The 25,029-nt window shown below is 42.6% G+C and overlaps 1 protein-coding gene across 2 annotated transcripts in view; it reads left to right on the top strand.

Annotated features, from left to right (window-relative positions):
• The window catches only part of fstl5 (follistatin-like 5), a 160,875-nt gene that overhangs the window by 99,171 nt on the left and 36,675 nt on the right, over nucleotides 1-25,029 (top strand). Inside the window, exons 7-9 of one of the 2 annotated variants that reach the window (XM_047584927.1) lie at nucleotides 4,227-4,393; nucleotides 12,615-12,626; nucleotides 16,176-16,296. In XM_047584927.1, the coding sequence (XP_047440883.1) occupies nucleotides 4,227-4,393; nucleotides 12,615-12,626; nucleotides 16,176-16,296 (300 nt within the window). The remainder of the gene's footprint in view (nucleotides 1-4,226; nucleotides 4,394-12,614; nucleotides 12,627-16,175; nucleotides 16,297-25,029) is intronic. The other variant, XM_047584929.1, reaches the window with a different exon arrangement.

Raw genomic sequence — 25,029 nt, 5'->3', positions numbered from 1 at the left:
TTGATCTGCTGGCTATATTGTTATCAGTGTCTGGGGAGGAGGATGTTCATGGATTAGCCATGTGAGACTGATGAGAGATGCACTTTTCTAGATTCTTTACTCTGGGACTTAATGTGCAACTTTTCTTCTTATTTTATTTTATTTTTTTTTACGCATTTATGTGTTTCTCTGGCTCATCACGCATTTCTTTAGTTTGGGATTTTTATCCATACCATCATACCATCTATGTTCCTTTTTTGTTTGTTTTGACTCAACATTAATTTCGTAAATCCACACTCACACTTGGCTCAGCGTTTTCTTGAAGCTTTACAGGCTTTAATTTAAACTTAAACCCTTTTAAATCTGCAACAGCTGCACAAAATATGAGTATGTAAGAGTAGACCGTCTCAAAATCAATCAACAAGTATAGCCTCTGCTATAAACTATTATTTTTTCAGTCAGTTACTCGATTATTTACTCTAAATATTTTAACATAAAATCTATCAATTATTAGTGAATGGGTGTACACAGTGTTGAGCATGACTTCATTTCACTGACTTGTTGTGATTTATATTTTAAAAGCAGCTGTGTTATTTATCAGCAGTTTGCTTGCACTCACATTTCTATCATAGCTGTTATATGAAAGCTATGCCGTTTAGATTGGAAGGTGCAAAGATAACTCTTGCAGTTCACAAATTCACTGGAAAGCAGTATTGCCATTGTCATTAAAACAACAGAAGAGGACACAACGACTTGCAGACCCTGAACACCAACCAAGACTGAGATAACTCACAGTTATAGCCTGGATACCGACCCACTGACCACCAGATACTTGATCAGTTTGGGATTTAGTGAATTTGGAGGCCTGGTCAACACCTTGTGCTGTTCTTCAGCACTGGTCTGGTCTGGTCTCGTCTAGGTGGGTGCTACATGTAAGTAACATCCACGTGAATGCAAGGTCCAAAAGTTTCCCAGCAGAACACTGGATTATCACAGGATGGTCGGTGTTACTTGTTTCACCTGTGAGTGGTTTTAATGTTGTACTTGGGAAATGTTTAAAGCACTCCTACAATTCTGAAGGTTTGTTTCAGGCTCAGTCATTTTCAGCAGCGGGAGCCGCCACAATAAATGAGAGATGGGATGGGTGTAAAGATTGCAACATTGCAAATCAAAGTCTTAGCGTAACTGACACTATCAATTACCTGAATGCGCCGTCGCGACCCTGTAATCCACAAAACAGAAACAACAAACACAAGAGTAATACACACCCCGGCAAAACATCGATCACAGTTTCCGGGGAGCTTTTCCTATTGCGCTTGCTGTAGTGGCATGCAGTCAGTTTTCACGGTAAATGTGAGGTGATTAATAACACCACTTTTGTTTCAAAAATGTAATCTAATCTAAAGCTTTTACGGGTTCCAAAATAACGACGGTTACTTTAAAATTTAGATTCCAGTGGGTTTGTGATGCCAGACACAAAGTGTTAAGGTCTGCTGCTCTGCTGTGTAGTTCAGCTTCCCCTGAAAGGAGTACCTATGTGCACTCACCTCACTTTTTGGCAGTTTTTGCTCTGAAGTTTCAATTTGTCTCATCCTGCCGGATAGCGAACGTCCACCGGAATTTAATATTTGACAAGTAGGTTGAGTCTGCAGTGTCTAAGTTCAGTGTATGTGCTGTTCTCTACTGCTGATAAGAATGAGTGTTTCATTATTTCGAAATCACAGAAAGAGACAGCAGAGCGTCTGTAAGCCCTGAAACCACCCTTCTGTTGTTAAAGCTCTTTGAACATGAACTAAAGTTGCTCCTCTGTAGCCATGCTGGATACACGTTTAATGAGGCTCTGTAAGACAAGAAAGTTTTTGCTCCCAAACACTTTTCATTTCCCCCAAGTCATTACTATTTATTTGCGCCTGTGACGGCTTTCATTTCACCACCCGCTGACTGCTGTTGTCATGGCTTTATTACATGCAAACAACAGCTCTTAACTGATCAAATGCGCTCCATCAAATGGGTTCTGTCACGTTATGATGTCCACAGGGGAGACGTTCCAGGCGCTTTGTGACGCTGGGTGTTGCTTTTCATGTACCATTTAAAATCCCAGTCTTTTGTAGATCAGATCAAGTGTGTGGTGGGAGGAACGTCCCTCTGAGCAGACCGACACAAGACAGTTTATCATCAGCCAGTGAAAGAGACTGATTAATGATTGAATAACTCATGTTTCATTGTTTTATGAATGAAAGCCTGATTGATGCTTTTATGTATAAACATTGTGCATTTGTGCTTTAGGTGATTTGGTCATAAATATTCTTATTAAGAAAATAATAAACAATTGTAACTTGCTTGCTTCTTTTATTTATTATCGAGAAGTGACTGTAAATGTGGCTATAAACTCTAAAACTCACAAATTATTATTCATAAATCCTAAACATTGATATATTCCAACAGTGGATGCAGCAATGAATTACATTATAAGACGTTTCTACAATTTTGTCCACAAAGCAATAAAGAAAGTTAAGCAGACACAGCTTTCTGTCATACTGTATTACAAATAAGCTGTTTCTGCTCTTTGTTCTCTCAGGTATACATAGTAATGAAAGTATTGCATCATATGGATTCATACAACAAACAACAAAGAGATTTTACAGCAATGCTTATATTAATAGAAAGCCGAGAGAAAAAATGAGAAATGAGTTGCAACCTCACAAAATGACCACTGATCAAGTACCCTCCACTATTATTTCAACGTAGTTATTCTCCTCTCAGAGAGAAGGGGCTGTTATAAATCCTCTAATTTTGATGTAATCCTGGCAGTGATTTGCTCTGGCTTAAGCAGTGTTTCACTGGGCCAAATGTGAGATTAGAAGTGTTAATGCCAAGCCTCCCTCGGAGAGGAAGTCCGAGATGTCTCATGGCTGCGGTCTGATTGGCCCGGATCTAACGGATGAGCCAAGTTCACGTGTCAAAGACACAACAAGTGGACCAAACAGCAAATGAGCGAGAAGGTTAAAAAAATCTTTCAGAAGCTGTTCCTACAACGGTCGTTGGAGTCATGCTGTAATTGAAGGTGCTCTCATCCTCATTCTTTGCGCTGTGGCAAGTGAACACTGTCTGTTGGACCTGCTCTTTCATTAGGTTTTGTATTTCATGCCCTTAGGAGCAGAACAAATTGAGTCTCTGTTTCCTTTTGCTCCATTGCTCATTACCCAAGAGAAAGATTAAAACGCATTCTCTCACAGTCCATATTACATAATACCACCAAAGAATGGATGAGTGTACATTGTACTCATTGTCTCTTCAAAATACTGGACACACAAAAGGCGTTAACCAACCATAGCTACTCTGACCTCTCGCCATCAACCATAGTTGGCTTTGTTGGAGTATTGGCTCTTAGTGTTGGATTAAAAAAACAATTAACAGCGGAGTAATCATCACCCGAAACAGGTTTTAAATCTTTGGACTGCTGTAGGAACACTGAAGCGAGTCAAGCGCTAAGTCTAGTCGAGGTCAAGGGTTGTTTTTCCATCGGGAACCTATCTGCCAGCAATTTTCTTTTTTGTTTTCTTTTTTTTTTCATTTACTTTCATCAGGCAGAACGCACTCCTGGGCTTTCACAACAGCCTGGAGAGTCTGGCTTGTTTTTAAACCTCAGAACACTGAGCATATTCCAACTTCAAGTTACAAAGTAGCAGATGAGATTTCAGCAAAAGAGCAGTGCTGGCGCCTAACTAGTGTCGGGTTTGTTCTTTTACTGAGAAACAAATGCACAGAGGTGGACACAGGGTCCTCAGAGAAGCCCATAGAGGATGTAAAACTTCTATCATAGCATTATAATATAAATTATGTAAAGTATGTACAGAACATTGAGTTTAATTCCTTCCCATTGCAAATAGCTATAGTTGTGCTGCCTCAGTGCATCTATAATGACAAAAAAACATCTGCCTTTATTGCACAATAGCAGCTAATTGGGATACTCTAGTAATTTGTGTTCTTGTTTTCAGGCGTCTCTATGAGAAAAAATGTGAGATAATGTCTTGGATTTGGAAGCATCTGAGTTTATTCCTTAGAATCATGACCTGTCCATCAAATTTTGGGTACGAGAACATGAAGACCTGACCTAAATGTTGTTTTTCGCTATGTTAGCTTTCATGATAAATTACCCAAATTCCCCATTTCCTCAGCAGTTTTTCAGTAGCTTCAGTTTAAGCAGTGTGTCTAACCATTGTGTCACTTTTACCTCTCGTCAACAGATGTGTACCTGCTGGCCCTTCCAGAAGACCAGAAAGTCAGCGTCACAACAGTAACAGTGGGCCAGAGTGTTGTGTTAACTTGCGCCATCACAGGGGAGCGGAGGCCTCCTATATTGTGGAAGAGAAACCATCAATATCTGAACGCCTTAAACCTGGAGGACATCAATGTAAGCGCTGGATGTCATCACTGTGTCTGATTTATTGTTTCTGAATTGATGCAAGATTAATTAGTGATTGAATCACCCAGGCGTATGCAGTGATTGGGTTTAATAATTTCATTTTGATGCCGTGAACTATGACCAGTTGGTCAGTACTTGCATTTACAGATATGTCACCCTTTTTGCAAGATAGTAAATTTTATACCTATACTTCTTCCTCATCACATCTCTGTGCCGGGGCTCAGGCTGTAAGCACATTTTATTTGACTGTTGGCGCTGGCTTTGTGTTGTAGGCCTGACAGTAATCCAGGATGTCAGTTTGTGTTCCTGGTGTCTGTGTTTACAGACTGCTGGGAGGGACAGGGATTTCAGACAAAGAAAGAAGATGAAGGGGGATACCAAAGGGGTTCAGCCCTAGAGGAAGGACCTACTTTTACAAACTCGCTGTGTTTGTGTGTGCGCGTATGTGTCACGGTGTTAATCTGTATGCACGGCTCAAGACAGCCCACTGTGTCACTTTCATCCACATCAAAAGAAGCAAGCGTACTAAGGTGGCGAGGTACAGAAAGAGGTACAGAGGCAGAGCTCCTCTGCCTTACCCTTTTCCTTTCAGTGTGTCAGTGCTGACCAAGATGAGTGTGATACCGCTGTGCATAATTAAGTCAACACTGTCGCAGTAGATAAAGGGAAACCCAGCGAAGCCACTAATGTAACATTCATCCAGCCAGTCATCCTTGGCACCATCAACTGGCTCTAAACTAGCGTGCTGGTTCTGGTTGTTGGTGATGTGTGATTCCCATAAAGACAAGCGCCAATGGCACTTATATGAGAGTAGCAACTTTTCGGCTATTTGCCATTTTCAAGTGTTTTGGCCGTCTTGCTTTCAAACAATTCATGGGCAGAAAAGAATCATGTTAGTGGTGGGCATAACAAGTTGGGATTATTTCTCGAAGACTCTCTGAATATCTTTCGCAGGACTTAGAAGAGGGAAAAAGATGCAGAAGGTTTTGTAAGGTCAACGCCAACTTTGATGTGTCTTCCTAATAGTTTTTTTCCCAAGAGATTTTTCTTCTTTCTTTCTTCAGATTCAAGAGAAGTAGATTTTGTGTCATGGCCTGATATTGCCCGAAGGCACACATCAGTGTTTGCTATCCCCAGCCAGGGGTGGTCTTTGTCGTCTGTTTCCCCAGTGACTAATACCTTCAGTGATTCAAATGTCAGCTCAGGGATGAAAGCTGCTGCTGTCAGATGATGTTCATTATATCAAAAGCACCAAGAAAAGCTTTGTCTGCATTTTATCAATAGCTGATATATCAGGATGTAGCGCAAGGACAGAAAATGACCCATTATCCTTTAAAACCGTAGGACATTTCAGCAATTTTTTTTTCTAAAGAAAAATGTCCTTTTTTCACATTTTTGGAATCAGTCTTAATTTTTTCCCATTATTGAAGGAACAGGGAGTAGTTTGAGCTGTGTCGGCAATCAATCAAACCTCTTCCTTTTGTAGTTTGCAACCATCATGTTTGTAGAAAAAGCCACAGAAGTTGAGTTCTATTTCATTCTTACTGACCGCCAGAGGCGGTGCTTCAAGCACTGAAAGCATCCATCTCGCGCATGCGCAGGTCGAGTATTATACCAACAAAGTCACCTGTGACCCCTGATGACCCCGGTCACCTATATCTTCCGGTGACATCAGAGGATCGGTTCCTTTTCATCTTCTCGCTTCGCAGGCAACTGCACGCCACTACGCTAGCTAAAGCTAAGTGGCTATTGCTTCGTTGCCGGTAGCCTCGCGACGTTTCGTCGGAGCCGCGAGCTGCTCGCCCCTCCAAAGGCTGCAACGGACTCCGCCGAGAGGTTTGTGGTTTGCCGCGGACACATCTGCATCAGCTTTTCATCCTCGGTTGGATAAGTTTATTTCGTCTATTATATACATTCTTAAGTGCAGCCGGTTACTCGTTGGTTGTATTTGTTTGTTTGTTGGTGGAGATAGTGTTCCCGCTCCCTCTCCCGGCATAATATTATGTGAATCAGCTGTTGGCATTGCGTGTGCTTGCCATTAGTGCTGACTATCGGTGCAACCCTTTTGCATTCGCTTTGTTTTGTTGTTTCGTTTGCTGGTGAAGGCAGTGGCCTCGCTCCCTCTCCCGGCATTCGTACCGGTATATGGTTGTATTATATATTTGTATTATATTTTCAATTGTTGGTGAAGGCAGTAGCCTCGCTCCCTCTCCCGACATTTGTACCGCTATATATTTGTATTATTTTTCAGTTGCTGGTGAAGGCAGTGACCTCGCTCCCTCTCCCAGCATCTGTACCGCTAATGTTTGCCAATTAGCTGTAGGCATTGCGTGTGCTTGCCGTTGACTATCGGTGCAACCGATTGTACTCGTTTTGTGTTGCATTTTTCATTTGTTGGTGACGGTAGTGATTTCGCTCCCTCTCCCGGCACTTGCATTGCACTTGGTATTTCAGTTGATTGATGTGAATTAACGGTTATTTTCTTGACCGTTTGATACTTTTCTTTCCCTATTAATTATTACCGGCTTTTTTCGCTCGGGCTACCTTAGTTTGTGTATTGTGGTGCCATTTCGACTGTGCCCGTTTTGTGCAAATACCCCTAACTGGTGAAGGCAGTGCTTACGCTCCCGCTCCCAGCATAGGTGTGATTTTGTAGTTGGTAGCAGTCTTCCCGCTGAAGCTAACTCATCTCCTGCAACATTTATCTGGTGACGGCTGCGGTTTCGCTCCCTCTCCCTCTCCCACTGTCTGTTGCTTTCTGTTTGTTTTCCTGGTTGTCACCATGTTTGGCAACCATTCTTGTTCGGCCTGTATGGCTTCTCTGCAGCCTGAAGATGGCCATGATTTGTGTCCCTCATGCCTCGGCCTTGAGCATCTGAAGGAGGCTCTTTCAGATGACGCTTGCATGAACTGCAGCTTCATGCCCCGGGCAGTGAGGGCTGCCAGACTAGCTGAGGTGGAACAACTGTTGACCCTCAGCCCATCACCTGAACAGCTGACCCCAGCACAGGGAGTGGTTCCAACTCGGTCTGGCAGGCCCAAACGTCGTGCTGCCGAGACAGCAGTCCCCACTTCCAGGAAGAGGGTTAAGGAGTCCAGCCTTGCTTCCAAGGTGGACCAATTAACAACAGAAATTAATAATATGAAATCCCTCTTCCTAACCTTCCAGTCTGGGACTGGTGCAGGGGAGCCAGCTATTCAGTGCCTCCAGCGGCCATCTTGGAGCCGGAGGAAGATGTGCTTTCCATGGCGGCGTCAGCCACTCAATTTGCTGAATATGAGCCGGAAGTGGTTGCGCAGGATGTAACCTCCCGTGCTTCCGCGGCAGGCTCCTGCTAATCAACCCACAGCTTCGCTGGTGGTTCTGATGATGGCTCAATGGGAGCCATCATTCGTATGGCCCTGGCCCGTTTGCAGTTAGACCTACCACAAGCTCAGTCGGCTCCAGCCAGTGCTTTCTTCAGGCGTGGTCCATCCCACACTAACTTTACTGTCCCCCCATCAGAAGAGTATCTGAGGGAATTGCATGCATGTTGGAGGGATTCTAGAACTCTCTCTCATGCAACATCTGATGGCCGCACCCTGGCAGCCATGCAGGATGCACCCAGATTTGGCTTGGGCCGCATGCCACCAATTGAGCCCCCTATAGCTGCTCTGATTGTCTCGCCTGATGAGGCTCTGAGGCCAGATGCGAGGTGTCCTCGTCCCCAGTGTCGGGTTACGGATGACCTACTCTGTAAAGCCTATGACGCAGCGGCACGCATGGGACGCATAGGTAATTCTATGTCCCACCTGCTGCTCGCGCTATCAGCATCCCTGCAGGAGACTACAGTGGATGCTCCCGTCCACAATTTCACAAAGAAAGACGGCGGACTCCGTCCCATCCTCGAACTGAGGGGTCTCAACAGATTCCTGAAGGTCTTGAGGTTCCACATGCTCAGCAATGCAGAGGTTCTGCGCACTGTGGCCAGAGAGGAGTGGTTTACATCAATAGACCTGAAGGATGCCTACTTTCATGTCCCCATAGCTCCAAACCACAGACAGTTTCTGCGGTTCGCTTTTCACGGGCGTCATTACCAGTTCAGGGTGCTCCCGTTTGGCCTCTCCCTTTCCCCACGGGTTTTCACCAGGTGCATGATGGCAGCCCTCTCACCCCTGCAGTCGCAGGGCATGAAGGTCCTCCCATATCTGGACGACTGGCTCATCTGTGCACCATCCCAATCTCAGGTGGCCCTGGACACGACACATCTTCTGTCCCACGTGGCCCGACTGGGCCTGAAGGTAAATTTTACCAAGAGTTGCCTGGTTCCCTCGCAGAGCACACTCTTTCTCGGAATGACTCTCGATTCAGTCGCCATGAAGGCCTGTCCGTCACCACAGCGGGTGGACGACATTCTCCGCCTCCTTCTCTTGTTTCAGGAAGGCAGGTGGTTGCGCTATGTGGAGTTTTTGCGCCTCCTCGGGAAACTGACGGCTGCGGCCAATGTGGTTCCTCTGGGACTGCTGTCGCTACGTCCTCTTCAGAGATGGCTGCACAGCTTTCATTTCGATGGCACAGGCACAGGAGACTCAGAGTGTCACGCTGTTGCCTTCTTGCTCTGGCCCCATGGAGAGAGAGATCATTTCTCCTTCAGGGCATGCCCTTGGGTTCCATTGCGTCCCGTCGGGAAGCCATCACAACAGATGCCTCCCTCTCAGGGTGGGGCGCCGTGTGGCAGAACCGGACAGCTCAGGGGCTGTGGTCTGCTCAAGACCGCTCGGTGTATATCAATGTTCTAGAACTGTGGGCTGTGCACAGGGCACTGCTTTTTTTCCTTCCCTTCCTGAGAGGCCGACATGTGCTTATACGGTCGGACAATGTCTCAACCGTCTCCCACATAAACCACCAGGGCGGCACCAGATCTGCCCAACTGTTGCAGGCATCCCGGGACCTGCTGTTGTGGGCAGCGCCACATCTGGCCAGCCTGAGAGCAATGTATTTGCCCGGGGAAAAGAACCAGGCTGCCGACTTCCTCTCTCGTTACAAACCGCCACCAGGGGAGTGGTGGCTTCATCCAGAGGTCGTTCTCAACATCTGGGAGGTCTTTGGCAAGGCAGAGGTCGATCTGTTTGCCACGGAGGAGTCGACCCATTGCCCTCAGTGATTCATGTCTGAGGTGGAACTCGGATGGTTCAGGGGTTACTCTTTGGCCAAACACAGCCTTTCTCCCGAAGGTGCTGTCGTCATTGAACCTCAATCGACCTATCCACCTAGCACAATTTGTCCCCCCAGCAGGGGAGGACAGGTTAAGACTGCTGTGTCCTGTGCGGGCTCTGAGAACCTATGTAACCGCGACCGCAGGTATAAGACGGTCAGACCAGCTCTTCCTCTGCTATGGTGGTCCTAGGAAAGGCTGTGCTCTCTCCAAACAACGATTGTCTCATTGGGTTGTTGACGTCATCACCCACGCATATAAAGGAGGTGGTCATCCCCTGCCGTCAGTGTCGAGGTGCCACTCTACCAGGGCCATCTCAACATCATGGGCGGCCCTGCGTGGTGTGCCCCTGGAAGACATCTGTGATGCAGCATCATGGGCATCACCAAGTACCTTCTCCAGGTTCTATCGGGTGAATGTTGCCACCCCCCATCCGATGGGTGTGGTCCTGTTGCCTGACTCTGCTGTTTCCTCTCAATGAGGTATGCATTGGAATTCTTCGTGACTTTGTTGTTATGGGTCATCCAGTGCTTGAAGCACCGCCTCTGGCGGTCAGTAAGGATGAAATAGAACGAAAGTTACGTATGTAACTACGGTTCTATGAATCCTGGATGACCGCCAGAGCGTTCCGTCACTCAGAATCCTCGTCCACTCGCGAGAAGATTCTGCAGGAACCGATCCTCTGATGTCACCGGAAGATATAGGTGACCGGGGTCATCAGGGGTCACAGGTGACTTTGTTGGTATAATACTCGACCTGCGCATGCGCGAGATGGATGCATTCAGTGCTTGAAGCACCGCCTCTGGCGGTCATCCAGGATTCATAGAACCGTAGTTACATACGTAACTTTCGTTTGAGTCACACATCTTGGGGAAACACAACTGCAGGAAGCATTCAGTTAACAGTTTGCACGTGAATCAATTCTGAACCACTTTGGTTCTTCATATTGCTTGTATTTGATGTTGATGTGATGTGTAAATTCTCTGTGCTACATTCATCATGTTGTGTTGATGCCAGAGCGGTGTCATGGGCTGAGGTTGAATAAAACTACAACAGGGTCTAGTCGGCCTCTTTAGACCGGGAGAACTTGATGTACTTTGACCTTTGGGGTATTGTAAAATCCGATTTTTTTTTACCAACCTCTGCTAGTGCTCAGATTACCTCCAGAGCAGCTGCACTAACACTGAACACCGCCAGCAAGCGAATCAGCAAGAGTGCTGCCAGCCTCATGCGACTGTGCAAACCACACAGCACCAAGAGGAACTACCAGTGCAACCCGAGCGGCTTAATCCAGATTTATTTTTGGCTCTCAGACTTCCAGTCAATCATTGTTGTTCTTTCCAGAGAAGAGAATGGATTTTGTCTGCACCTGGCATCCTCAAACCCATTCTAAATTGCCTTGTGGACAATTTCTCTATAATTGCTGGCTGTTAATATTTGTGAGCATCCACTGCCAGCCTTAATTAGAGTCATATTCCTGTGAGTACACATGGGAGGTTTATTCAGTCTAATCTCACAGACCTTCCCAGTTTAGAACGTGGTTATTTTAGAAAATTTTGCAGACGTTCAAACTTAGTGAATCGCGCATTAATCCCAGCAGGCCGCTCGTATCCTGGAGTTCAATAGAGCCTCTCTAAATTTTGACAAAGCAGCTTACTGTAATTCCATGAAGTTGACAGTTGCTGGCTATTGCATCATCATCCAAGGCTGTCAGTATTTCAATCCCGACTGAGTGGCCGAGCCAAAGACACAGTCGTGTACTGCCTGTGGGTTCGCGTGTGTGTTCGTGTTTGCATCTGGGGATGGTGACTTTGGGCATCCAGCAACAGTTCAAATGACGAAAAATGCATTCGATATTTTGTAATTTAAAAGGAGAGAGAGAAATGCATCAGAAAGTTGAAGGTTGTGAAAAATATTCATCAACGACTTTTTAGAATAATGCTCCACATTCTAGACGGACAAGTGAACTTCAGAATAATATATATACATATATATATCTTAGCAGAAACTTTGAAATGAATCATGAAGAACGTGGAATTGTTAAAAATAGAAAATGTGTTTTGAAGACAGACTATGGCTTCAACTGGAAGAGATAAAAACACAGGAAACGGTGCAATCCGAGCTGAATCTTTCTTCTCCCCCGTTATCTCGTGCATTGGAATAGCTGTTTTATCTGCCATAATGCTCAGTGCCTCGTGCTGGGGCTTTTCACATTACTTCTACATGGTAGAGGTGTTCCACATGAGACATTAAATGGACGTGGCTATTTATAATATCTACATTCAGCTTTGATCTGTGGGGATGAATCATTGTTTGTATTCCTCCTGAGCTATTTCCGGTGGATGATTAAATCTAGCTGTGCATCAACATGCTACAGATAACATGGGATTCTTGCTAGCCTTTTTTAGTATATCTACAGCTCCTGTCAAGCTAGTTTTTGTTGAATTAATCATGTGGCCTGGTAGCCTAGAAGCACAGTAATATATAATGCCTGCATTGAGCTGGGTTCTTCAGCTCTAAATCCCTGACGCTGTCTTCAACCTACTGACCATTCAGAACCAAACGCATGTACGGTCCTACGCGGTCAAACATTCAGGCTTATAGACCTCAACGTTGTGTTCTTTTAATGTGGCATTTGCAATATTGTCATGTGAAATGGTTGTGAGACGGAGATTTGGTCATACGTCACTGAAGTGTGACACAGAGTTGAGCTGCTTTCATTTTTATTTTTTTTTATCCTATGTTTCTTATGCCAGTTTAAGTTTAAATGGATGACGTCAGTATCGCCAGGTGCGTGAGCAACTCTCAATTAGTGACCACAGAGCTGGCAGCGCAGGGCCATGTTGTGTGAACAGCATTAAGGGACAACTTCATGCCCGACCAGTAATAAAAAGCTGAAAATTGTCACTTTTATCTTCCTGGCCAGTAAGTGTATTTGTTCTGCCTGGTTGCATGACTTAATGCTGGGATTTATCTAGACCTCTAAATGTTTGACTTCTCCCTTTTCCCAACAGATCCCATCCCAGGTAGGGTGTTTCTTTTTTGTATGCCTAAACAAACTCATTGCATCACTCTTATTCATTCCATTCACAAAAAGCCCACAAAGCTCGCACAGTGCTTGTATCAGATGCATGATGCTGTAATCCATGATTATAAAGTAGAAATCCAGACAACAAGTTGTTAAATGTCAGTATTATGGTATGTTACCGTATACTAGTCATGTAAAGTGGTCAAAAATAAAGGTTTACGTCTATTAATGGTCAAGCTAGAAGAATTTGCATAAAGGAAAGTTGAAAGCAAATTTTTAATGTCTGTAAATATTGTCGTCTTGTCCGTATTTTAAGGGTTTATTTCACCATTATTACAACAAAACGTACGTACATCCACAACCATGCAGATACTTATGGTAAGGTATGTCAACTTATCTGTCTCATATTTTCAGACTTGTAACTCAGTATGAAAGAGGTGATGGGAATTTTGTTTGTGATGTGCGCAGCATCAAAACAAATTAACTTCAACAAAACACAACGCTGGACAGTGACAACCTCTCTGTTTCCCAAGCGCCAATTTGAGTCAGTGAGTCTGAAAGCAAATCATACATAAATAAGTCGCCCACGCACATAAAACGTATCCCAAAATATTACTTTAAATGTCAGTTTACGATTAATAAAGCTAGTTAAATGCCATTCATTCTAATAGGGCCGAGTCAGAACAGAAGAAGAAGTCTGAGTTATTCGTTTGCATTGTAGTTGCATTGCTTTAATAGCTTTCCACACACTCTTTGTACGCGTTGCAGGGCATTTTTATTCATATAGGTATTGTGTATATGTATTGTGAGTTTCAGAAGTGCAGGAGGGAAACTTACTCAAAGGCCATTTCTGAAATGCCTTGTCAGTACTAGAGGTTAGTTAACCAATGAGGTGGCTCTTCGAAGTCCTTTCAGAGGTGACCCGGCAGTGACAGCTTTATTAATTATAGTTTCTTGAGGGCTATGGCCTATTTGTAAATCCACCTCTACCTGCCCTTGTCTCCCTTCCTTCAGAGTAGTCCTACCCTTACTGGTGTGTCTGCACAGAGGTGGGTGCTGGGTGCTGCTGATAGCTGAAGTGAGGGTGCTGAGGTGAGGTGGAGGAATCATGTCGACAGCCTCCGCTGTGGCTCGTTCCACCCCTCTGAGTTTCATTTCTCCCCCCATTCATTTTTCATTTAAGAAGGTGACACAATATGCTCTCAGCCCAAGGGGCCAAAACGCACCATCGATTTCCCCTCATATTGTGAAGCTCTGATGCTTCACTCAGCCCGAGCCGTTACTAAGCTCGTAAGTTAGATCGGAGCACACCGGGACGAACTGATAAACACGCCGCACGCCTGTAAACACGATCGCCTGATTGTGGACATTTAAAGGGACGCTGAATGCCAAGACATAAAGCCTGCAAAGGTGTGATCAAAATGTTAAAAGCCTTTTAATGAGAAAAGGCTCTTTTCTTGTTATGAACACTTCAGATAGAAAGAACTTAGCAATTAGAGACATTTTCTCACAAAAGATGCTGTCTTCAGTTACGGGAAACCAGGAGCATAAGTAGATTCATGAATGTTCTTAAGAGCAACAGTTCACGCTGCTAAAAGATATCCAAATTATTTTTTAATTCATGGCAGCAAAAAAGGAATGGACTCGTTTTTGGCACTTGGCCTTCGTCGAGTTAGGTGACACTGATGAAGAGTCTAATAAAGGCTGAATGCCACAGTGAGCTCATTTCTGAAGAAAAAGTGGAGGGAGCTTCTGTGAGTTAAGACGGTTCTTTGTTTCTAAGTAGTCCCTGACGATTTATAACACATTCACTACATTTAGCCGATGGGCTAGAATGACTATTGCCATATGATTTAATAGAGGTTTTAGTCTTTTTCCTCAAATCGAGGAACAGATTATCACATCGGAGAACGTTTTCATTTGAGAAGTTGTCCTTAACATGAAATGACAATGCGAGAGCCAACTAAATATGACTAAATATGTCCTCGAACTCCTTCAGCAAACTGTACGAATAAAATTCGTAAAAAGGTAATGATTTCATCTAGATTGAATCCTGTATTACACTGGAAGCCATGCATTTTTAATTTAGTGACAAATATTATTAGTGGAAAATCCTCTGTGTCGTGCAGAGATTAATGTGTGACATTAAAACAGTCAAACCTATTCCTAGTACATTAATCTATAAAGCAATAATTCAAAGAGCAGATAGTGCATGGGAAGGCACCATAACACAAGTAAAGCTACTTTATTCAGAAAACTTTCAGACAACACATTATGCATCAAGGTGAAAGCTATGTTGTTGAGTTATGATGAAAACTCAAGACGTTACAGGTTTAATACATCGGTTGTTTGCTCTAAACTACAAAGCCTCCATTGATTTTGTATAAAATGAAAAGAGTATTGTCTTATATTTAAAGGGCAGATCAGTTCTAGTTATTATTAATACTTTAAGTATCTACATCGTTGTAGCTTCGCAATAGCGTCAGAAGCCTCCTGTCACAAGTGTTTAAGCCCCATACAAACGTTTTTCCATGTGGTCTGACGTAAGTTTCTGCACAATAACCTTGCGATATTCATCAAAACACGTCCTCTACCAGTCACTCTCTGTCATGATGCTGCTGCTGAGTGAGCATTTTCATAGTAAGACTGACCCATAATTTAAATTTGGTGGGTATGACAACGAGTGAAGGAATATTAGTTTTCAACACCTAATTTTTTTTAAGATAAAGTTTGCTTGATATTACTGCAATGCTCCATATAATACACAAAGTCATTACAATGTCTTGTGAAGATGACTTCTTCTTGCAGAGGGGTCTGAACAAGTGGGCAGACGTTCAGTCTTTGCCACACAGATTCATCACACCAGCACACCATCAATGGGCTCATTAGCTTCTTTCTGTGCTACAGCTTAAACCGTTTAGTCTTCTGTTTGCTTTCTTTTCTTCTTTCTGCCGTTTCCATTTTTCTTCACTGGCTTATTAATCACAAGCATGATCATGGATAGGTTTTGGTATGATTTCAGATTTTGTTTTGCTTTCCATTAAGAATTGTTTGATGTTGTTGTGCATGTTAACCAAAGGGCCACTGCTTGCTTTTTTCAGGGACAGTGGCATTTCAGATGAGCAGCAGGAGTCGTTGATCTCGTGTGCAGTGCTATATTTTTAGATTTTTGTTTTGAAAGTAGATAACACTTTGTAATTTCTCCACTAATCAGCTGTAGCTTCAAATTCCATCATTTCACTTTGTTCTGATGAAACAATCACACATACCAGAAAGCATTTTTTTCTCAACTGACAATTTGTCACTTCTTTCCCACAGTTGTTTTCTGTGTCTTCAAATTTTGACTTGAATGTTCATTTGCTCCACAGTGTGCCTTTTCGGGTTACTGTGATAGCTTTAATTTCCTGTTCCATAAAAGATTCTCATCTGCACGAATAAGCTCGTTGAATTGATACAGGTCATTTCCAGCTCTAAATGCCTGCTGCTTCCACATGGTGAGTAGTTTCTCCGAGTAATAAAAGCTCTTTTTTTTCCCTTTGCCTGGTAGGATTTTGGAGATGATGGCTCACTGTACATCACCAAGGTTACTACGACCCACATGGGGAACTATACCTGTCATGCTGATGGATACGAGAAACTGTTTCAGACCCACACTCTTCAAGTGAACGGTAAGAGACTAGCACATACTCATGTCACACTTTTGATATAAATATCATCTGCCATACAGCACCAGGCACTGTTGTAGACGCTGTCAAAATGATCATCATAACCTTTTGTCAAAAGAATAGTCAAACGTATAGTCAGTAATTTGTTTTTGCTTTTCTTTTAATAAACAACAGTAGTTATTCCTGGGACATAATGGTCCTTTTTTTTCCAAAAGTGTGCCTCTCCAGCAGCACTTCAAAGGAGAGGGGCTCTGTGAATTATTGTGGAGGCCACTTCTTATTAAGGGAGACGCCGCAAATAAACGGGTATGCTGTGCGACACCATGCTGCTTTCAGGAAATAGCCATTACCACAGCTCGGGATGCTGCAGGAAACAGCATCCCGAGCTGTTGTCTGCCTTTAGGTCACTTTGCAAATGCATAAAAATGATAAATCAGACAAGGAAATGTAATTGCTATGAAATAATGTGCATAGAAAATCGGAGAGGTGTTTACGGGTAGTATCTTACTGCACATACTTTGGTGATGGAGAGGAGCCTCTATTAAAACAGCAAAATTCTATTTAAAAGCAATTTGACTGTCTGAAAGAAGTTGCTCATAGTGATGAATCTACACAGACATATAAATTGAATGTTACGTTTTAGCTTTCCCAGTCCACAGTGTTACTGCACCTAAACCTTCAGCATCACACCATCATCTCTGCTGAAGCCCAAAAACAGACCTGGAACGAGAGTGAATTTAGGATTTTTATATCCAGGTGACCAGAAACTCTTGCTGCTCTTTTGTTTGCCTTATCCAGATAAAACATTGTGTTCTATTCGCAACTTCTTATATCATATGAGCTCACCTCACTTCCACTCTGACTGTCCCTTATGTCACTCAACAAGAAACAGCATCCTCTTTCTGCTTAAAATGGGGAAACTATTCTGGCATTGTACCCCAATAACATGACTCTAACAACAAAACCAACTGAAACCACATTGTTTACAGACTATTCACACTTTTAACAGTATTTATTTATGTTGCATGGTGCTTTTCAGCGCCTAGAGTATTCCACTTTTCTTTAAGGGGTGACCAATTTGCATTAATTTACCACCAATACCAGATAAACAGGTTTTAAAATTCCACTTTTTCTTAATTGGTTTGTGATCATCACTGTGTTGACCAAACCGTATGAATGCTGAAGCAGACACACTGCGCAAAGTGCAAAGACGATGTAGTGAAGCTTGAGTGAATGAGACTGTTTTCTTCCATACTGCATCTAATGAGGTGGATGAAAATGTTAACGTTAATTGCACTCATACAGGTCTTATTATTCTCAGTATTGTGGAATCAGGGTGAATCTCAGGAGAACAGAGACTCTGGATTGTAATTAATACTGTAACTTCCAGATGACCTTTTTACTGAAGACTATGAATTCCACATTCTAAGTCAGGGTGAAGCCTCCAAGGACCAGCTTTCACCCTGACATGACTGCTGTGATTTTCTAAAACTCAATTAGAAACAGCTAAAATAGAGTAATCCTACAAGACTCGATTCAGAATGTTGTCCATCACTTTGAAGCCACGGGAGAATGACAAGAGACACATTTGGAGTTTTATTCTGTAGAGCTGATGTAATTTAGACTGGGAGGGTTCTGCACTGTAAGCCATTTGCAGTACGTGGAGGAGGATCGTTAGTTTTGATCCCTACTTCCTCCATTTATCCAAACAAACACTGTGGTTTCGTTGTACTGTCTTCATGTTTTCATTGACAGGCAGCCTCCTAGTATTGCCCACCTCATCTGTAGTGCTATCTTCAGTGTACACTGCTATTCTCAAGACGTTCATTTTGTTCTGATTATTTGTTATTGTTGGTCTGTTGTGTCTGCTCTTTGTTCCAGTGACCCCACCGGAATCAATAGAGTTGCATCTCATTTGTACTGCAGCTGCAAAGTTTGTCCACTCTCTCAGCTACTTTAGCAGAAAACAAATGTTTGTTTGGGGTAAATTAAAGAAAGTCTTGGCTGAAACATCAGATACACCAACCAATACTGCTACTAGAAAAATGCATTTGGTTTTCCACCTTAAATTGAAATCATAATTCAAAATAGAATTATTTCTGAGGGAATAAAATTTACCAATTCCATAGCTGTGTCTTCTTGTGCCTGGCACTATCATCTTAAAAAATGTGACTTTTCACGCCAAGAATCATTTCATTATACAGAATGCTGTCCTGAAGGAGGTTTTGTGGCCTGTGAACTCAGAAGTCATGTTGTTTGGGGTTAACAGCTCATGGTAGGGTGTCCTAAAGCTGGACTCAGACAGCAGGAATTTTGAGCCAGTTTATCAACCGATTCCACCCTCGAAACAATTGGATAAATCCACTCAATATTGAGATTCGCCCCAGGTAATCCAGTAATCAGAGGGTTTACAAATCCGCTTTTAAATCCCAGACCGTAATTATAATCTCACAACTCTCCAAACATTTTCTCCCCCACACTTGCTTATGACTACAAGAATTTTGGATCCAGCTCTTAACCCTACCAAGCCCCTTGCAGATTATTTGATTTTGAAAATCTGGATGATTGTGTCAATACTGTCACAGTAGATGAAGAGAGAAACAAGTCTACGAGGCTAAAGACCAGGTGATTACGGGGTGCTGTTTGTAAAGTTGCACATGTTAAGGTGAACTACAAAATACTAAAAAAATGAATTGTGAATTTTTGAAAGTCACTTTTTTTTTTTATCACATTTACCAAATGCTAAATCCAAATGTTAAAGTTAAATGTAAATGTTAAATGTTAAATCTTTATTTATTTACTAAATGTTAAATCTAAATGTAAATTTTAGCATCAATTAGCATAGTAACTGAATATTTAGTTTCGCCCAGCCCTACATTAAACTTTTACATTTACATTTACATTTACATTTACATTTAACATTTACATTTAACATTTAGTAAATAAATAGATTTGAATAATTCACACCTCATTTTTTTAGTATTTTGGAGCTAAATGTAACATGCACAACTTTACAAATGGCGCCCCATAGGCGATGATGTTGTCAAGCAATGGCAAACATTCTAGTGCTCAAGGCTAACATTAGCTAGCATAATACTGAGAACTGAACTACAGCCCTTTTCGCTGTATCGAGTGAAAAAGCCAGGCCGACACAGGGTTTTTCTTCTGATGGGATTTTATCGGCTCGGTTCAGATCAGCTTCAGTGTGAACAAGAATGTCACGTCGACCTGCTAATTTACACGATGACATTGATGTATCTGCCTGTTACATTCTGATTTTGTCACCGGACTGTCAGACTGTGCCATTATAGAAGTTCCAGTGCTGCCAACAACAGAGCAAAGTTTGGTTCTACTTCCATAAGAGACCGATCTTTGAAGGGCAGAGATTTTGTAAATTTTTTCAGTCAAACAAACTAGAATCGGCCGATATTTCCATTTTTTATTGGTATCATTATCAGCCGATACATGGGTGCATATTTATGTTTCTTTTGGTAGTTTTTCGTTTTTTATTTGTTTTTGTTTACCAATTTTTACTGTCGTTGTGTTGTTTTTAAGTAGGAGTTTGCTAACTGATGTTTTTTTCCTCTCTCTGGCAAGTTAATAGTGCAGGTTGTCAATCAACCACTGTCCACAGTTTAGATTGGAGCTGTTGTACTGTTGTTAAGCTTTTGGTAGGCATATGTGTTGATGTTAATGCCAAGGTTTAAGACTAATACTGCCTGTAAGCTAAACATACTTGGCTGAGAAGGACCATGGGCCAAAGCAGACTCCAGCACCTAGCTGTGATGTCCATTGAGAAGCAGGTGATTGAGAGTCAAGCACAAAAAAGAAACTGACAGATTTGCCTCTCTGAAGGTGAAGCAGCGTAGACTGGAGTCTGTTCAGTTCAAAAGGAGAGACAAAGGATAGAATGGTGTCTCTCAGCCAAGGTTGCCTTCAGACCTTTATCTTTATCTTTTCTTTGGGTTCAATAAATGTTGTGTTTTTGGTTAAATTGAGACTTGTAAAATTTATTACCATTGTGTCACTTTTATCATGTAAATGGAGGGAGAATAAGCAGTATTGGCTGCTGCGTTTATATACAGGTTGTATAGGAATATACAACCCTTTTTTTATCGATCATGGCAGCGCACTGGCAAGACTGTGAGATCTGCGAGCTGCTCTGCATCCAACTAGAAGAGAAGGGGAGATATACACCATGCTGTCCATCTCTCCACGTTTATCTCTCTGTGTAGTGTACTTAAATGTGTAATGATGATGATGTTGTCGTCGTCGCGATGACGTGTGAGAGGGAGGAAAAAACAGGCACACAGCTCTCACAGTGGGAGGTCAGACCCGGGACTGGTGATGATGTTAAAGTGCACCAAACGCGGGTCGACCCGGGTCCATGTCAAGGGGGTATATGTTGATCATGTATCTCCACACTGGTTTTCTGCAGTTTTTGTTTCTCTCTGCGAACTATGATGCCATTAAAGCAAGTCGTTTCACCACATTCTCCATTTTTATATAAGAGTTTCTCCTTAAAGTGCGTCACACAGCTTTGGATTTTGAAGCTCCTGTTGTCTAAGTGCAGCATAAGAGGAAATCAGATCTGGAGAACCAAGTGTCTGAGTGATTGTGACCTTTAAGGTTAGCTATAGTTGGCAGGCAAAGGTGAGGCCTGTCAACAAAACTGATCCCCAAGACTTGAAGCATTACATGCATTTCTAGTGAGTGAGGCCCCGAGCTACTGTAGAGGTGGGCCAATACCAACTACAGCTGTTCCTTGATACACTGTGGCAGCTCTGGAATCAGCATCTTTGACTGAAGCTAGTTTCTTGTTTTCCACAGTTGCTGGCTGAGTGGATATGTGAATACTCACAAGCCCCAAGCTGAGTTTTGTAGTGTTGGATTTTTTTTTTCCTGGAGAAACAGAGGGTTGTCCACATGTTACTGGGTTTTGTGAAGAGAAAACAGTCTGAGTGTTGCTGTGCGTAGGTGCTGAAGAGCGGTTCAGACAGACTGTACTGACTTGTGGATTTGGAGCGGGTACCCACAAAGAACCAGGGAGAGAAGAGATTGAGAAGAATGAGCGGCCTGATCTATACCCGAATGTTGTGTGATTCCTTCTGGGCTAGGCTGTCACCAGTGAACAACTTGCAACATTACACTGTGCAGAGGAGAGCTTTCAACCGGACACCACCATAATACTTGTCTGGTGTTGTTTAATTTAAGTATGTTAAGCATTTACATAACATCATTATTTATTGTTTCCCTTTTAATATCAATCCATCTCACACTGATGTCAGAAATCCATACACTTACACTGAAGAAATATGTTAGTCCTAATCTTAAGCGAATAAAAAACACATCTGTTCTGTTGTGGTTTCTTTGCTTTAGCTCTCTGTTCAGGCTCTCTATTGTTTTGTATAACACATGCTCCATAGGCCAAATTTCCATAATTTAAACTGTACTATTTGCATTGCTTGTAATAAATAATAAATCAAAAGGGAAACACACATTAAATAGAGAGAAATTGCCCAACCCCCGCACGACACACACACTACTCCCTTCTAGGCAGAAAATAAATAGAATACAAACACAGCATAGTCCCGGTCCCTGAAGATCCATTATGCTCCTTAATTTCTGTCCCGGATCTTTTTTATACCACCTCCAGCAGTTTTACTGTTTTTACTTTTATTTTACCCTTGAAAAGTACTTTTTCACTCGCTGTGTGATGTACATGTAATGCACTGGATTCAGGCTCTAGATCAAACTGTTGACTGAGCTAGATTACTTCCACATCGCCGTGGGACTCAGGTGAGAGAGTAATCACGGCCGAGAGAGAGAGCTTTCATCATGCTATGTGCAAATTTGTCATGGTGTGTGTGGACAGTATTTTATGCTGCCGTACCTGGTCTGCTCTCGCAATCCAGTAGTTATGACTGCCATGTTTTTTTTTTAGCAACAGCCACCAAGTTGAATTTGATTGAAGAGTTGTATGAAGTCTGCCAGGCTTAGTTGGAAATCTCCCAGTCATACGATGGTGAAGTGGTCTCCTGCCATGGTGTTTGCATGTTCTGTTCTCTTGTGTGTATGTGTGCGTCTGAATGCTTGCCCATCTTCTAGAGCGCCATAGCCGATTGGAGCCTTGCTGAGTGATTGACGACTGGCTGGGGAGCTTTATGATGGAGCTGTCAGCCCTGCTGTGTCGCATACTCCTGGCAGTGGCTCTCCTGACACTCTCAGAAACACATCAGAATGCGACTTGTCTCAGATGGTGTCTGAATCAAGCTTTGAGTGGAAAAATCTCACTGCCCGACTGCTGCCTTTTATTTCCACGACTGTCTTGGCCAAGGAAATGTTGATTCGCACACAGGAGTCCGGCATAAACATGCACAGTGAAGGACTTTGCAGGTATTTTTAAGATAAAGAGTATCTTAGAAAGAACAACTGCCTGGTCAGAACCGGCTATTTAAATACCACATTTCAGCATTTTAATTTGCACTAACATGCTAAACATTCCCTTTGGTTGTAATTAAATAGATTTGCTCGACAAAGCTTTCTGTCATTTCTTTCATTTTAATTATTTTAATTCTTTCATTCTAAGTTAAATATTTAGCGCGGTTTATCGACCTCTGTCGCCGACCAGCTGGAACTCCGATATTGTTAATAGATAAGTGCATTAGTGCAGGATGGACTTTCTCTCCCACATTCACACTCACAGAGGGAATTCACCAACATGAGCTTTTTTTCCCACAAATAATAGGTCTTTAACTAAGGAATGACCTTTATTGAGCGCTGTGGGCCGCCAGTGGGAATTACATCAACGCTGAGAGAAGTTTGCTCCTCCTACACAAGTTCCCCTCCCTCCCTAAGCCCCTGTAATGGCAGTGGCCTGTAAATGGCAGACAGCAGTCACATTTTCACAGTGGTGACGGTGAAGTAGAAATAGCATGAAAATATTAGTAAGAAGAAATGATTTTCAAACGTCTTTACGGGCCAAAGACTGAGGTTAGTCATGATGCGCCCCAGTGCTAAACAGAGGTTATGAAAGAAAGTTCTCACTGATATTATCTTCTCACTTGGTCAGGGTTTGGTATTGTAGTTCTTTCACCATGCTGTGAGACTGCATACAGCCTTGCCTTTTTAATAATTGAATCTATTCAAAATCTGTTAAAACTCAGCACTACCTGCTCAGTACATCTTTCTCAATGAAAAGAAACGTTTAAGAAGTTGACGGAGTACTCTCCCTAAGGTCAAGGTGCTAAGAATTAATGTTCAGTCTTTATTGTTGAGCTTTGCTGGATACAAAATTTGTTGTTGTTAAAGCCTGTCCACATATAAAGCAAACGTATCACTTATCATTTTGGTAGCATTTCATGGTTTCCTGTCTCCTCATCTCTGCTAGTGTGTTTCTGGGTGTAAACCTGCAGAGGAGCCTGACCACATAATCCCAAAAATCAAACCGGATAATTGAAAACATTTTATTTTTTCCCCTTCACATAATTATCATGTAACCTGTGCAGCCACAAAATCTACACTCTACTTTCTGACTATGCCCAGATTGCAAGCTGTTTGTTTTTTTGACAGTGTTTACCAGTAAAGAGAATTATGTATGTGTGCTATTCGGATCTAGGGTGAACACCAACGTATATACTAGTTTGAGAAAACTGGGCTGGGAAATTACATTTCTGGCAGGCGGCGGGTCCTTCCCATCACAGATGTTTAAATAAACCAGGTCCATGAAACCTGGCGAGGAGTGGAAACTTCTGTTCTGCCTGAGCCAGCCTCTATGTATCGTTCCCAGCGCTGATTAGTCCTGCTCTTACCCGCTTTGTAATTACCCCTCTACACACTGCACATGCACTTTTACTGTCGCCTTTCTGACTCATGCGGTGGTTTTACCAGCTATGATTGGATCATAGTTCAGAGACCTTTTACTGAAAGCTCCAACCAGTTCCACCTTCTCAAATTACACAAGTCATTTACCCAAAAGGTGCATGAGATGAGATGTGAGCTCAGTCGCATGCTATCCATTTTCTATCAGTCTCAATGGCATCACAAGAAATCTGTAGATGGTGTCTATACCTAAGCTCCAGACCGTCCTGGTTTTAAGATCACTGTCCTCACATGGACCCTGAAGAATAAAAAACAATAATAAAGACATACCATGCGTGGTACCATTCAAAACACATACATAAATACAAAAATATAGTCAATTTATGCAGGTTAAAAGTCAGATTATTTATAACTGCAGAGAATAATACAAACTTTAGGTATTTGATGCTTCTTGAGCAGCGAGGTGAAGACTATTGGGAACAACTGATACAGCTGACTGACACATGACGATGTGGGCAGTAGGAAACTCAGGTGGAGCCTTTTCCACAGTATTTTCAAATAAAGGCTGTGACACCAAGCAGAACAGGCTCTGTCCATGCACTGGCAAAATATTTTTTACTATATACAGCCATACAGTGCCCATCTGTTAGCTATGTCATGGGCGTCGAGCTGATCACTTTGTATGTGCACAGCTGTTAAGGTGAAGAGAATTCCTGCTGTAGTTAAACAATAATGTAGCTCTTAAATTGGGCTTTTAACTGAGGTTTAAAAGAGGAAACGGATCTAGCAGGTTGAGTCAAAATACCTCTTCCCAGAGACTACCTGTGAATTATTAACAGATCTCTGCTGGACGACCTCCATCCAGGTTCATAATCATATAAATCTCAACATCAGTTCTGTAACATACAGGTAACC

This window comes from Mugil cephalus, chromosome 5 (genome assembly GCF_022458985.1).
Source record: "Mugil cephalus isolate CIBA_MC_2020 chromosome 5, CIBA_Mcephalus_1.1, whole genome shotgun sequence".
Classification (NCBI taxonomy): Eukaryota; Metazoa; Chordata; class Actinopteri; order Mugiliformes; family Mugilidae; genus Mugil; species Mugil cephalus.
This window is presented reverse-complemented; position numbering and strand designations above follow the sequence as displayed.